This window comes from Natator depressus, chromosome 2 (assembly GCF_965152275.1).
Source record: "Natator depressus isolate rNatDep1 chromosome 2, rNatDep2.hap1, whole genome shotgun sequence".
Lineage (NCBI taxonomy): Eukaryota > Metazoa > Chordata > Testudines > Cheloniidae > Natator > Natator depressus.
The window spans coordinates 139,391,642-139,407,210 of NC_134235.1; the positions used below are offsets into that span (position 1 = coordinate 139,391,642).

The following is a 15,569-nucleotide window of genomic DNA, read 5'->3' on the forward strand; positions in this document are numbered from 1 at the left end:
TCGACCGATCCCACAGGTCCGCAGCACATGCTCGTTGCAGGGGTCCCAAGCGCCCAGGGCTCCGATGATCAGGGCATCCATCTGCACCTCGTAGCCCTTCGCTTTCAGGGTGTCGGCCAGGGGGGCGTAAAGGGGCAAGGCAATGGAGAATATGACCCCATAGAACAAAGTGGCAGATTGATCTGACAAGTAGTTTTATCTTCCAAGGACTCTGCTGTTGTGATTTTTACTTTTTAAAATACTCTTATCTGTGAGCTCCCTTTCTGACAAGATACAAATCATTATAACTCTGTTCGGTAGCATACAACATCAAGGACACAATTCAGCAGAAGAGTTCATCAGTAAAGTCACTAGAGAGGAACTTGTTAAGCAAATGGTAGCATTAAAAGTGCAGAAAAGAACACGAAGACTGACACATGGCATTTAGGGACATGATGAGCACTGATGAGAATCATAAGAACTCTGATCTCGCTACCAGAAGTAAACTGAGCTGGCATAAAGTAGTAGTAGTAGTCGTGGCACTGATGGCAGACAGCTAGCCTGCTTGTCAGATTAGCAATTCAACCTTGGTAGGAATCATGTCCTTGATTTCTGGCCTCAGTATCTATCAGATGTCCAGACACTCCTGATACTCAGCCAAGCCCTGCAGTAGAGAAGACTTCCTAGCAAATGCTGCAACTGGTCATTCAGGTGAAGAGCTGGGAAGACTCTGACTAGTTTTTGAAGGTGACTTTTCCTTCCTGCCAGCATAACCTCTATCTTACTCAGTTTAAACTTGAGCCAGTTGTTTCACAGAGGTGCATATTTTCTCTAGACCATTGGGCAGCTGGGTGATGACAGAACGTATGTGCCCCAAATAAGAAGGAAACAGTAGAGAAGCTCTAGATGAGATGGGAACAGTAGAGTATCAGCAGTAGGGTTGAACAAATGTTTTATAGGAAATTTGACAAATTTCACCTCTGTTTTGTTCATCAGTTATCCACAAACCATTTTTAGAATGTTCTGGAATGTATTTCTTGTTTCAAGGGATTCCATGAATAACTTCTATGACTGATTCTTGGTGTGTAGATTCAAGTTTGTGTTTAGTCAGCATCTGAACCTTTTTGTTACTTTGGACTGCTTGCTGTTTGTGTTCCCTGACTTAGATGAGCATAACTCTGCCCCACAAACCCACTTCACAGACAATCATGTTCACAGGCTGAAATGTGGGGCTTGGGAATCATTCAAAAAAAAATTTCCCACAAAACAAAACTTCTAAAAACTATTTGTTCAGTGTCAATTAAAATGTTAATTTTGATAAAACTGAAATGGTCTCTTTTGATTTCCCCATTTAAAAACATTTTATTTGTATTTAATTTGATTTGATGTTTTAAAAATAGGGCCTAATACTTTATTTTATATTAGATTCTAATTTAAAAATAACTTGGTGACTGGTATTCTACTTGGTAGAATTCTAATTGATTTGGCAACTGGTACTTGGTTTGCTCAATTGGTATTCTAACTTGCTATTTGTAATGGGTATTCTGTTTGGTAATTTGTATTGTAAATGGCCCAATAATATAAAATAAATTTCAAAACAGCATTTTGAAAACAAAATCAAAATGTTCCATTCAATAAGGTCAACCTTACTGGGATGCTTCATTTTGATTTTTTTTTAATAAAATGTTATTGAAATTCATGCAGGACATTTTCATTTTGACTAATTGACATATTGTAATAGAAAAATGTTCCCTTGGTAATATTTTTGACCAGGTCTAGTCAGGAACTGTTTTTGTCAGATTTTATCCTACAGCAGAGAAAGGGTTCATGTGCAGTTGCTGATTGATTAAAATATTCTTCCACCACATTTCTACCCATCACAGGTTGCTGCTCCCCTTCCCCCTTAACTTCCACCCCCAATTAAGCATTTTAAAAAACTTAGGAAACTAACATACAAAAACTTGATTGTGAATCTGTCAGGGTTGCTATACACACACCATATGTGACAAACCCACAAATGCAAGGAAATAAAAAGTGAAGCCTCCTAGCAGTATATACTATCTTCACCCCACAACCACATCCCTTACCATTACCACAACTACTGGGCACCACCACTCATCTGCACACAACCATCCAAACTTCCCCAAACAACACAACCATCTACTACACCAAATATCTGCAACAACTAGGATCAGGAAAAGTGTGGTGAGTTTAGGTTGTGCTGTATGATAGTGGTGGGAAAGGTATGGTCTGTGCTTGTGAGTGGTGGAAAACAATTATGCACTGTTTTCATTGCCTTGCTTTTGGGGGTTTGTGTCAGCTATGCTGTGAGTGCAGCAAACATGTAACTGCTCCACCACAATACATGTTTTTTTGTGCATTAATTCTTTGTTTGCTTAAAACTCTCTTTCTGTGAACGTTCCTGCTAGTATATTCATTTGCTGTAATATCTGCAGAAAGCAAACACACACCAAGCAGACACAAATTACATTTTTATTTTGGCAAACATTTATGGGAAAACCTGGAAGTACTGACCCAGTTCTAGTCATCAACATATTATTGAAATATGAGCCCATAACACATCACTGTGTCATCTAGGGGTGTAACATAAATTGCTTAAGGCCAGATTATGCCTGGCTTCATGTGCACTGATGGAGCCAAGGATGAGCTGTGGCAGAGAGAATGTAAGGTCATGGTTGGCTCACCCCCAACTGACTGGCCATTGGAGCCGATCAGCTTCAGGAGGGATACTTAACTGCACCTAAAAAGTGAGTAGTGGCAGCTTCAGCATGCCTAGTAAGTTTGGGAAGCAGGGTGCCTCTGCACAACCCCTTCCAGTGCATTTTACCGATATTAGCCGTTCAGTGAATCTGAACTGTATCCACTCAGCTCCAGAACCTCATGCTGTGAGAAACTAAGTCACATCTAGCATGGCCTCCTGGGTCACCAAGAACAAGTAGAGAGTAGGAATGGAAACTCCTCATCCTGCCAAGAATTTGGGCCTCCATGGCAGCTCTACCGGCAATCAGGGCCTCTATAAGTAACTCTGACCCTTGCCATTCCTATATGGCAAAAGTCAATGGAGTGTACCTGAGATGCCTATTGATTGACTGTCATGTTCTTTTTTCAGGAGGGGACTCTATCACCCACCCTAAAATATGCAATGGCTCAAGTCACACTTGTGACACTGGTAGACCAGGTGCTAGCTCATTCCAAAGCCCCAGCCTCATTGAATACTTACAAATGCATTGCTGGAAGCCAGGCTAATTCACTTGTGATTGTTAAATGTATAAGAGTGTACCTGGTGTTTACACTTCATGAAAACTAACGGGATGTTGTTACATGCATTGTTTTCACGTATCTGTATCCTGTTATAATGTAATAGCAAACAACTACATTGCAAATACCCCTGTAACTAAATAACCCATCAAACGTGGAAGAAGCCTGTGTAATGCAAATGAAGAACTTAACAGTGAAGTGCTATATCTTGTGCATTTGAAGCCAAGTGGTCATAGTGCGTGCAGATCAGAGATCAAAGAACCTAAATGCACTCCTCTCTTTCCACCAATCAAAGAAAGAGCCTACAAAAGTGGTGACCCTGTCGGCTTGTTTTCTGTGAGAAGAATCTGGAACTATGGACTAAGGGAAAGATCCTTCATTGCTGGACTGTTTGGATTCTAACAGGGCAGAATAACTGAACGAGAAGACAGGGATTCCTAATGTTATTCTGGGTAGCCCTGAGAAACTTTTGGGAAACTGGCAGATTACTACATCTCTGCTACCATTTGAAATTACAGACTGTGACTCACCTGTGTATATATTTTACCTGCTTTAACCTCTATAACTCTCATTCCTCCTTCTTAGCCAATAAACCTTTAGTTGGTTTACTGGAGAATTGGCTACCAGTGTTGTCTTTGTGAGATCTAGGATGCAAATTGACCTAGGTGCTTAGCTGGTCTCTTGGGACTGGGAGAAACCTGGAATATTCGTGATTTTTGTGTAAGTGACCACTTATCACATGGTCCTGCTTGCCTGGGTGGCAAGATAGACTGGAGTGTCTAAGGGGACTGCCTGTGACTCCATTATAAGACTATTGTAGTACTTTTGGAGTTCACATTTGGTACGGGTTGGTGAAATCTAATAATGGAACTTACAACCAGTTTGGGGTGTCTGCCCTGCTTTTGACAGTCTGCCCTGAGGTTGGCACTAATGGTCGTGAGCCACTCCAGACAGTGTGACAATACTAAAAACACCATTGCTAGAGACTTTTCAAATTCCTATCTACGACCACGGTATCTAAACATCCCTTTTTCAGGCAGCTACTCAAGATGTCAGTAAAAAAGTTGTCCAACACCACGTGTCAGCTGCCATTCTCCCAGATCCTTGTGGAGGAAAAGTTTCTATTACTCCAGTAATAACATGAGAAACTTTGACATTAACAAAATATGTGGACTTTGGACTCACTATGTTATTTATCATTTAACATGACACAATAATTAATTACTTAATGTTTACAAAGTACTTTGAAGATAAAAAGGCAGATTTCAGATTTGTGAAAACATTTTTTCTAATGTTCTCTCAAATAATTTTAGAGACAAGGTGGAAGGGCAGCTTTTCACTGTGAAAATTTACTGGGCTATTTAAGGTTTAGGTACTCCTTTTTCAAAATGTCTTGGAAACAAGTTTGTTCCATTACACCATGAACGGGTTTGTCAAACTCCCCTCTTGTAGGGCTATTAATGAAAAACACTAGAGCCTCAACTTTGCAATTGACTGTTTGTGGGCAGACCAGTGCACAGTCAGTTGAAAGACTGGGACCAAGGTGAAAAGTAGGGGGAGAAATGCTGAAAGTAAATGTGAAATTACATGTCTTTCTAAATAAACCACAGATACATCTATAGACTTTGTGAAGCTTTTAGGCAACATGTGAAAGACAGATTGCTTTTCAGAGGAAAAGCTAAACACCTACTTTAACAGTAAATCTCATGGTATTTGAAAGTTTGTTGACATATCTACTTGAGTGTCATGACATAAGGCTCTGAATACAAAATGAGATGGAGACTTTCAACTGTATTGTCTTCCAAATTTGCATAGCTGTTTGTTTTTCTTTAGCAAGCAGGCTGTAGTTGTACATCAGTGGAAAAAGCAGATGCACTGATGTCTTTTATTTAAATACTTTAAAATGCATGAAACAAAGATAACAAAAATGGGATGCAAGGTGATCTTTACGAAGTATAAGACCCTGTCTGTCTCTGGACACAGCATTTAAAAAATATTAATTACTTGTATTCTGTATTACTATCTAATTTTGTAGTTAACAAGTAAAATGACAAATATCTACAAACTGGGTTTTTTTCTCTCTCTTCATTCCCAACTGGCTCTGCCAGTGTGGAGGAGGGCACTGCCAGGAGGGTAATAATGAGCCTAGCCCACCAAACAATAAGTAAGCCCGCGATACATTGTCCCATTTGGAGCCTGTATCCAGAACAGAACTCTAAGAAAGCAGCAGGACTACCCACTACTCATGGTGCACATCCTTTACCAGGTCTTTTGATCCACTCTAATGATGACAGTATAAATTCTACTGCCTTAATAACAGGCAAATGATGAATTTCAGTGTAACTCTGCTTTCTTATTCTCTGGGACAGGATTTGGCTCGATCATAGCAAACATATGTGTGTAACACCAAAATGTCAGAATAGCATATGGATATTAAGAGTGGTCAACACACAATTTTTGTGCCATTTACTTATATTGGTTTAGAAAGTTACCAAAATAGGTTTTACCACTATAAACATGTTTATATCGATATAACAGCTTCCACATTATAGGCCGCACGGATTTACATTGGTTTGTAAACCGATAGCTAATTTGGTACAATAAACTCTCAGAATATAGACATAATCATTTGTTGTTTCATTGGCTCAGTCACATTCAAGCCTTTTCAAATGTTACACAGTAATAGAGTATTGAAACACTAAACTTTATGTACCTTTTGCAAAATCATAAAGCATAAGAGCAGCTTTTTACTTGGAGTATTTTTATTCTGCAAATTGAATGCTAAATATGCTACAAGTTTCCAAAATGTGTGAGACTGTATATGAAAAGCCTAACCTTGAATTGACAGACTAAAAGTGACAGATACTGTAATTTCCAAATGTGTATAGTAATTCATATCTGGCATAAACAAATTTAATCAAAAATGGGTTTGAAGTGATTGCTTTGACCTGTTATTGGTAGGAAATACTGTCTGCATGACTGTAATGACACACACACAAGGTTAGAGCATAGTCAAAGCCTAGAGATGAAATAATATTATGTGTGAACAAGATATCCTTCCTAGAGAATATTTACAATAGGAAGATGGGAGACATTCAGAGGAAATCTTAGAGATAAATGACCGATGGCTTCCTCTGGGTAGAATCTGGGAAATTATTTCTTGTTGCCAATGGAACTATTTGCTGAACCATGTGGAAAGAAGCAAAACTAAGAGACGAAGTGTAAGACAAAGTACATACAAACTTTTAATGAATTAACCTTACAAAAGACAATGGCATTAAAACAGCTGACGTGTTTGTACAAAACTGCTCCTTTATTGTTAGGACAGTCTCCAGGAAAGAATGCCAACCAGGTACCCCCAACATGTCACTGGCTACGAGACACAGCTGGTGAACATATCCAAACTGTATATGGAGGGACAAAATCAACTTATTTACAAATACTGTATATTTTAATGTCAGACTAGTGGATGCTATTGGGGAGCTACTGTATCTTCCAGGAAACATCATGCACCAGAAAATATTATGCACCCCTAGCTTTATTGCCTTAAGATTGTTTTTGTTTATCACTAACATCATCTTAGTCCCTTTGGTATCAGCCTCTGCATTTTAGCCTCTTTATCAATCTCTGTTTCTTCTTTCTTGTCTTGAAGTAACAGTGCAAGTTGTAGTACAGTCTTCCAGTCCTATAGCACACAACACAACTGCCCTGGAATATAAGAATAGCGAGGTGCGTACTGCTGGATCATTGGACCATTCTGCAGCCATACGAAAATAACAGTTCCATAATACTGGAAAATAACACGCACATTCATGTTAAGGGCCAAAATGGAGTTAAAAAGTGTGTGATACTTTCCTGAAAATATGGTATCGCTGACACCTAAAAATATTCTTCAGGATGCCACATTCCCTTGTGAAAGGGACCTTGTCATTTCAGTATGTACAAAATATGTTTTCAGTTCTCCTTTTCCTTTTACATTTATTATTCCTCTGCAAGTGCACATATACCCCAGCGTTTGTAAGACATTGTTTGTCTCCTCTGTAACCTGAAACATATAATATATTTTTTTAAATGATGAGCACAAAAAGAGAGAATAATAATCTCTCTTTAGCATCTAGGACAGAAGTCAGCCTGGATGCTTTCAAAGTTATTGTCATGATGCTTGGAAGATCTTTAAAAGGCACCAAAATACTGGAGGCTCAGTTTTCGATCTTGAGCACCTACACTGAGTCACTCAGGAGTTCCATATGCAAGCCATCAAATAATCTGTTATTTAGGTGCTTAACACCTGTTTTAGGCATCTTACCTGATGTGCTTAGGTTTGAAGACACGGGGCCTGCAGATGCACAATTAGCACTAAAAACAACATTTGTTTAATCTACCATATGGTATTCCAAAAAGCATTTCAGATTTTCAAGAACTGTGTATCATTCATGTAGAGCCCATGGACTGAACAGAGACACTGGTTATGGCTTATTACAACAATCTGTAACCCACTAGCCCCCTCTTTTTGTCCTGTGATGGCAAAGGTGTTAATGGGCCATTCTACTTTGTACGGTCCCTTAGAATATGTGCTACCTAGTTACGCTAAACAATCTTTTCCACCTTGCACTTAGCCGTGATGCTCCGAGTACCTTTCCCAGACCTGAAGAAGAGCTGTGTTGCTCGAAACTTGTCTCTCTCACCAGAAGAAGTTGGTCCAATAAAAGACATTACCTCCCTTACCTTGTCACTCTAGAACACCAACAGTTATTTTGCTACTGCTGCTTTTCCTTAGTGACTAAATGTGTTTTAAATCTTTACTTTCCCTTTTCAGGGCCTGATCTTTCTGTACTGTGCATCTCCGACTGCTGGCCCACATTCTATGTGACCCTTTTGGGCTGCAGATGCCTAGAGGCTGCCCCCCAATATTGTCAATCTGCCTGGTTCATCGCTAAGAACACTTCATTGATTCATTTAATCTATCAACATGATGATCTGTTTCTGAAGGAGTAAGTCACTCAAATAGTAACATGAAAAAAGAAATACCTGTATTTTATCTAAGACACCAGTGCTGTCCATCCTGCTAGCCACATTCACTGTGTTGCCCCAAATGTCATACTGTGGTTTCTGAGCTCCAATTACTCCAGCTATTACAGGTCCATGGTTGATGCCTGTAAAACATTGGTTGACCCTCTGTGTTAATGAGAATTTACCAATAAGGATGAGTAGTATATTTAGCTCAAATATAAAGTAAATGAACATTGTATTTGGCCTATGCTCGATAGAGGGCACAATAATAAATGGTATGGCCCCAAGTGTATTTAATCACTTACTGCAGCAGGATATTAGTAATAAAAATGCCAAGTTAGCCCACCTCAATTTCACAAAAATTATTTTCCTTTTATAGTTTCTTAATAATTTGCTAGTGCCATCTCTACCTTCAATTAAATAGATGTACTAGAATTTCCTTCAGTCTCTATAGCGAATGGGAATAACCTTTAATATTAAAACAATGACTGCCAAATCTAATTACTTTTACAGAATTCTTTTGTTTCTGACATACAAAGTAGACTAATGGACTCGGAAAAGATGAGTTCTCACTTATAGGACCATCTTTTGCTGATATCATTAACCTAGAGTGTTTGGGCTAATAAATAAATCTACATGATTACATTCATACCTTCTGCTTAAGCAGTGTGTTATGGTAGTAAAACATTAGCTTTGATACAGATTGCTAGAGGGAATAATAAGATCATACATAGCCACCCAAGAGACTGTAGGCAATTCCATCCTGCAGTCATTCATGGTTCCTGAGTTCATTTTTGTTGTAGCAACCAGGTAAGGTACTAACAAACTTCAATAGGACTTTATTTTTAAAGTGGAAACCTCTTTACCGAGCTGCTGTTGCACCCTTGGTAGCTCTCACTCCACCTCCTCAACTCCCTCCCCCCCTTCCTATTTCCTGTCCTTTCAGACTCCCAACAGCCAGTGCTCCCAGTTCTAATAATTACAAGCAGCATCTAAACACCACAATTTTTGAGAAGCGGGGGAGGGGCGGGAATGACTCTTATGTGACATAAGTTTCATTATCAATAAACAGAACATGGCTCTTGTTTAATTTTTATTTATACTATCTTGGAACTTCACACAAACATGCCCTTGACATCAGTGGGAACTCTGATTGGGTGGGGGTTGAGAGTAGTGTAATCCTACAATTATAACCTAGCCTATGGACCATGCTTAAAAAAAATGGAATGAAGCTATCAACAAAGGGAATGTGGCACTCCCATAGTAAGAGTATCAACAATGCCTTGATGGGTTTCTATAAAGAATTATACAGCTCCTATCCAAATGCCTCTACTTAGCAGATGCACTAGTTCTTTGAAGGAATTAATCATCCCTCTTGGGGGACGATGACAGAGGCCCTACAGGGTTCATTAACATGGAGGAAGTGGTTACAGCTGTTAAATACAGATAATTGGGAAAAGGTGCAGCTCCCAAGTGATACCAGGTAGAGGGCTATAAATGTTTGTCTGAGCACTTGGCTCCTTAGCTTCTGAATATACTAATTCCTTTAATAGGTTGCTTAAGGCCTTCGCTAGATTAATTGAGAAAGGCAAAAACTGTTCATTAGTCTTAACAGATCATGGTATTGGATGGACAGAGGAGACTTGCTCTAAATCTGTTTTTATTATTTTTGGTCTGCCTGGCGAGACTGTGCATGGAGGAGATACTAGGGTGACTAGCGCTCTAGAAACACCTCAAATAGCTTAGACAGATAGCTTAGATAGATAAATGAGAGTGTGTGTGATATCCAATAAGAGCAACACAAAACAACCACTAGGGATGCTCAAAATCAGCAAAAATGTAATCCTCTCTTTAACTCAGCTGCAGGAGCATCACAATTGCATGTGGTAACCAAAACAGTAGGAAACTACGATTGCATCTGAACTATGTCCTTGTTGATTGTTACTTGAACAACCTTTAACATCTCTCTCTCTTAACCCCATTAAGCAAAGGTGTACAATTTTTATAGACTATACAGTAACCCCCCCCATAGAAGTCACATGTCAATAGTGTTGTTTAGAGAAGTTTGCTCCACGAACACTGCTTCAATATAATCTTTTGTACTACAATTAGTGTGTGGGTTTAGCCCTTGACTTTCATCAGCACTTGTTCGTCACATAATGCTGACGCTGCTGATACCACTGCCTTACAGGTCGTGTTGTTTGAATTAAATCACTGATGGGAATAAGAGAATTTCCATTTCCTACAGGATTATAACTCCACCTCTCTTGATAAACCCACCGACTTATATTCGCTTTGAACTGAAAGGGAAGGGAGAGGGAGATATTTCATCTTTGCTTTGCTGTTCCTATTAACTGTGGCTCATCCTACAAAGAATACTACTCCCAAAGGATTCATAGATTCCAAGGCCAGAAGGGACCACTGTGATCATCTACTCTGACCTCCTGTATAACACAGGCCATAGAACATCCCTGAAATAATTCCTAAAGCACAGCTTTTACAAAAACATACAGTCTTGTTTTTAAATTGCCAATGATGGCAAAACGTTTGAGGAGTACATGAATAATTAATATGAGACTAATGCCAAACTCTTACCACAGGGGTGGGCACTGTGAACTAAACATGAGAGCACAAGCAGCAGGCACAATACATGGGAGTTACACTGCAAGGAAGTCTAGAAAGGTGACTAGCTGCTGTTTAATTAGAAACCAAATACTTCAGGCATGTTTACAGGATGGATTTATAGGTGTCCAATAGTTATTCACTGCTTGCATTTCACACTTTCTAAATTTCATTTTGCATTCAAAAACTATCACAAATTATTACTGGGAAATTTAATCTTGGGATATATGGGCTTCTGCCAGTTATAAACTCATTTTGTCTCCTTTTCCTGGCTTAGTGATAACAACCTTGCATTTATTTTGAAAAATGCCATGATACTTTAGGAGAAGAAGCTAGAAACTGAATGATAAGTGATATCCTTAACAAATAGAATTGACTAAAAAAGTCTTAGTGTTTGAGGCTGCTATGTTCCAATAATTGTAGGGGTGTAATAGAAAGGAGAAGCGGACAACATAAACACTAGTTCTGCCAGTTATGCAACTGATGTTGCCCCCATCTATATGCGATTCCCAGCTGTTTTTGAAGGAAAGGGGTGGGTCCAACTTTCTTGTATTTTGGGAGGTTTGGTTTAAAACAGAGAATTAGATCTGTACATTTTGCAGAAAACAACATACTTTTGCTATTTTTATCACTTGAAAAATATGAGGACAGTTTAAAATGAACAGCAACCAATATACAAGAGAATAGAACATAAGACTTCATTATTTCAGATTGGGCAAGGTGGGTCATATTTTCAGCACCAAATGACTTAGGTGCTTTTGAAAATCCCACTCTAGATTCTTTTTGCCTCCTCTCCCATTTACATTTTAAAAGTTAAAAATGTTTTAAAATATTTAGGATAAAGACTGATGAGTCACTATCAAACCATTTCAGACACAAAGGCCAATATTCTCAATGGAGCCTATAATTCTGAATACCTCCATTTTTTGGGTGCCCACCTTGAGACACATCTAAGGCCACAACTGCAGAGGAAGTCAATGGCAATACCATTCAATCTTTTTAATGTACTCGTATTTCACACTGAATTCTCCCTTGCAAAATATTCTTGTAAGACTCTTGTGCCACATACCTATTCGTAACTTGAAGTCATTGAATGAGTGCTTGTTTATTACATCCAGTTTTGCCACAAGGGCAAATGCAAACTCCACCATAGTTCCTATGTGCATATACTGTCGTTCAGGTTCCTGAATATAAAAAAGCAAATAAATAGGAATCCACAGAACCAGAATCATCAAAATGTTTTCTGTGAACTCAGTTGCTGCAAGAACATGCACAAAATACTCAGAATCTTCAACATATTGTCATATGAGAGTACGTTGCATGAGAAACAAAGCTGCTGTGATAGACAATACCCAATGGTAGGAACTGAAATCTGCTCAGCTTCAGCTAGGATCAACTAGGGCATAACAATGTATTGTCTCTTTTACTTAATGTATGCACAGATGTCCAGGATGGGCGCGTGCACGTGCGTGTGTTAATGAAATCCTCTCCTTTTCTAGATACTTATAAACAACTTCACAAATATTAAGGTAGGTGTAAAAACACAGTGAGCTTGATCTTATAATTTTCCTCTACTTTCAATTTTATGAGTGCAACTGGTTTTAGTAAATCAAATATATATAAGTCAAACACAGTTTCAAATTGTAATGGAAAAGCATTACTGCAGTGCAGTCTGTTGTATTCAAAGCATAAAAATTACATTCACTTATTTGCTAATAGGCAATTTAAGTAGGAACACAAGCTGCTAAAGAAATAATAATTTAAATGTAGGTAAATATTTTGCAAAATATACATCAATATTTAGCAGAAAGATTCTAATTGGGTGACAGAAAAAGAAATCAATTTACTCAAATAGAAGCCACTGAATATGCTTCATGCCTGCTATGCTACAACAAATGATCTGGAATATGACATTTTATTAATATGGTAAATGTATTTTAGGAGGCTGGGTGACTTGATTGATAAAGTAACATCTTCAAGACTAGGATATTGCTTTAAATTCAACACAGATGTCTCAGTTTAATGTTCAGTGACAAACAACATTCAGAAGCAGTCTAGTAAGACTTAACTGTTTGACACAACTCTACTCTCACTTACACTGCTGTTATTCCATTGATTTAAATGGAGTTAACCCTGATTTACAACAGTGCAGGTGAGAGGAGAAGCAAGCCCTTTGTGCTGATCAGGAGGAGACCAGTACTGAATAAGCAGGGATCATGAAGTGCCTGTTATCCCTGGAAGCTAGGTCAGTGACCTGAACTGAAAATTGATCAAGACGACGACAGCCTAGTATAGCTAAATTGTATTAGATACAATAAAATACAACTAGGCAAGGAGGAAAAAAGGTATATTTTGACTGGCTTTTCCTTTGGCTATCTCAATATTAATTTATTGCATTAGTATCTATGCCGAAACTGGCTGGAATTTCTGTGTGGCTGGATGATTTACAGCTAATGGCAGACCATATATTCTTGAAACAACATGGCGAAAGTTTGATGTCTAGTTTACATTATTTTATGCATACAAATTATCTTTCTTCTTTCACTGTGGCTGCTAGATACCCACTCTGATTACAATTCATGAGGATCATTTTGGAGAAGCTAGATAATGAAGAATTTTTAATTTGGAGATTCCTTACTTTTAATATTTTGATATTTAAAACTCTTAATAAATAACTGTGTGTGTACATGCATGTGTGTGTGAATAGCACTATGCCTAACCTGCCATATTTGTAAAGTCTCTAAAATTTCTGGTAGCAACATCTCCATGTTCACAATGCAGCCCAAATTCAATCACTTTTGCATTTGGCAACATGCTGGAAAAAAAGAAATATTATTACTAATGTATTTGTATTGTGGTGGTGCTGAAGGACCCGACTGGGACCCATTGTGCTAAGCACTGCATGGACAGAACATAGAGATGAACCCTGCCTCAAGGAGCTTAGAATCCTAGTAATAACTTACATAATTGTGTGTTGATAGATGTTGTAATGATATATTTCTTTCTTTCTCTGTTTATACAAGTGCTCACATTGCACAATCTCTGGGCTCTGCGAGTAAAGACTTACTGAACAGTAAAAGACTCTTGCCCCACTCCAAAACCAAGCCCCTTCTCAAAAATTATTCTTACAACATGCACTGGAGTTCAACAGGCTGCTCTGCTGCAGATCCAGGGGGAAGCAAAATCTACAGCCAAGTACCTCCCACTGAGGATGTTCCTCTCTCAACCCGTAAATGTCCAAATCAATGATGGTTTAGCAAAAGCACTTCAGAGGACCTGAACTGCAGGGGGGGGGGGAATGTGGCAGGCTATAGAGATACACTCTGTCACACTGCCTTTCAATCCCAATTTAAATTGTCACCACCATATGACCAGGCAATTCGACTGGTCTGTGTGACTGTTCATGGAATCACTGAAATTAGAACTAGGAAAGACCTGTCAAGCTCATCTTGTCCATCCCATTGCAATGCAGGATTAAGTCTAGCAGTTTGTGTAGATATCTTATTTTACAATAACTAACAGAACTAGTTTAATGTGAACCTAGGTACCTTTTTAGTTCATGCTCACAGGGTCTACTAGGAACATTTACAATGCAGCATGCTGGTGTGTGCTCCAGTTTACGCCCTTTTAGTCCAAACAGCAGGATCGTGTAGGCAAACCCGAAGTATACAGCTGATTGTTTGTTTGTTGTTTTCCTTGGAACACATGTAATGAAACACCAATTTTTGAAGTCTTTCATAGAACTCTCTAAATCTATTCTAGCGAAGTGCTTCTGAGAACTGTTGCACTATAATAGGGAATAGTGGTTTTGGAACTAAAATGCCATATTTAGATTGAGAAACTGCAAAGAGGTCCTTTTATGTTACACTGTGTGAAGAGTAATAGTTCACAGAAACTTGAAGAATTTAGTGAATAAAAATATACAAAATCTTGTCCAATATGATAAAATCCATGCTAGTCCTGCAATACACTGAATCCCTCTGAATGTACTTTGAACTTCATGTGAACACAACTTTTACCTAGCAAGCTGTTTATGTCTTTGCTGTACCTGACTGTGTTCTTGGCTGGGCGTAGCACTCAGTCCTGTAGCTGCCATGTAAGTGCTTCCAATGGTCTTGATCTTTTCAACTCCACTAAATTTTGGTTTAGACAACAACTGTGAAGAAATAAGAGTTATTCAATTACCCAGATTCTCAGTGTCTGGTAGCTACACACCTTAACAGTATTCTGATACTTAATCCTCAATGCTGTCTTCTACCTCTTGTTAGAAGAAATAAGTTGAATACAGTTTGATGGATGTAATTCCACATGGAATTTTGTTCTTATTTAGAATTACCTTAAAGTGCAATGGTCCACTTTACGCTTACACTGAACATCTTTTCAGTATTGTGTGATCAGTAGAAAGTGTGTTCAGTGTATGTAATCTAGAATATAATAGTTGCTGTTAAGTATGGGCCAAATTCTTCTCTTTTACATGTGTTCCATTTCTTGTAGCCAATGGGATCTGCATGCATCTGCGGGCATAAAAAGGTTCCTACTTGTGTCACATGAACCAACAGGTAAGCCTTTTTCTGCATTTTGAGTATGTGACTTTGTAAAAAAAAAATATAGGACTTGGGGTTCCCTGTTTATTGTCTCACGCATTGCAATTTCCCTCTGAGTGTGTGCACGTCAAATGC

General features: G+C 38.5%; 1 protein-coding gene across 2 annotated transcripts in view; it reads right to left on the minus strand.

Annotated features, from left to right (window-relative positions):
• Positions 1–6,528: 6,528 nt before the first annotated feature.
• The window catches only part of ADCY2 (adenylate cyclase 2), a 442,623-nt gene continuing 433,582 nt past the window's right edge, over positions 6,529–15,569 (minus strand). The window contains exons 23-26 of one of the 2 annotated variants that reach the window (XM_074945057.1): positions 14,939–15,046; positions 11,960–12,074; positions 8,287–8,411; positions 6,529–7,303 (exon numbers count right to left, since the gene is read on the minus strand). In XM_074945057.1, the coding sequence (XP_074801158.1) occupies positions 7,151–7,303; positions 8,287–8,411; positions 11,960–12,074; positions 14,939–15,046 (501 nt within the window). In that variant the 3' untranslated portion in view covers positions 6,529–7,150. The remainder of the gene's footprint in view (positions 7,304–8,286; positions 8,412–11,959; positions 12,075–14,938; positions 15,047–15,569) is intronic. The other variant, XM_074945058.1, reaches the window with a different exon arrangement.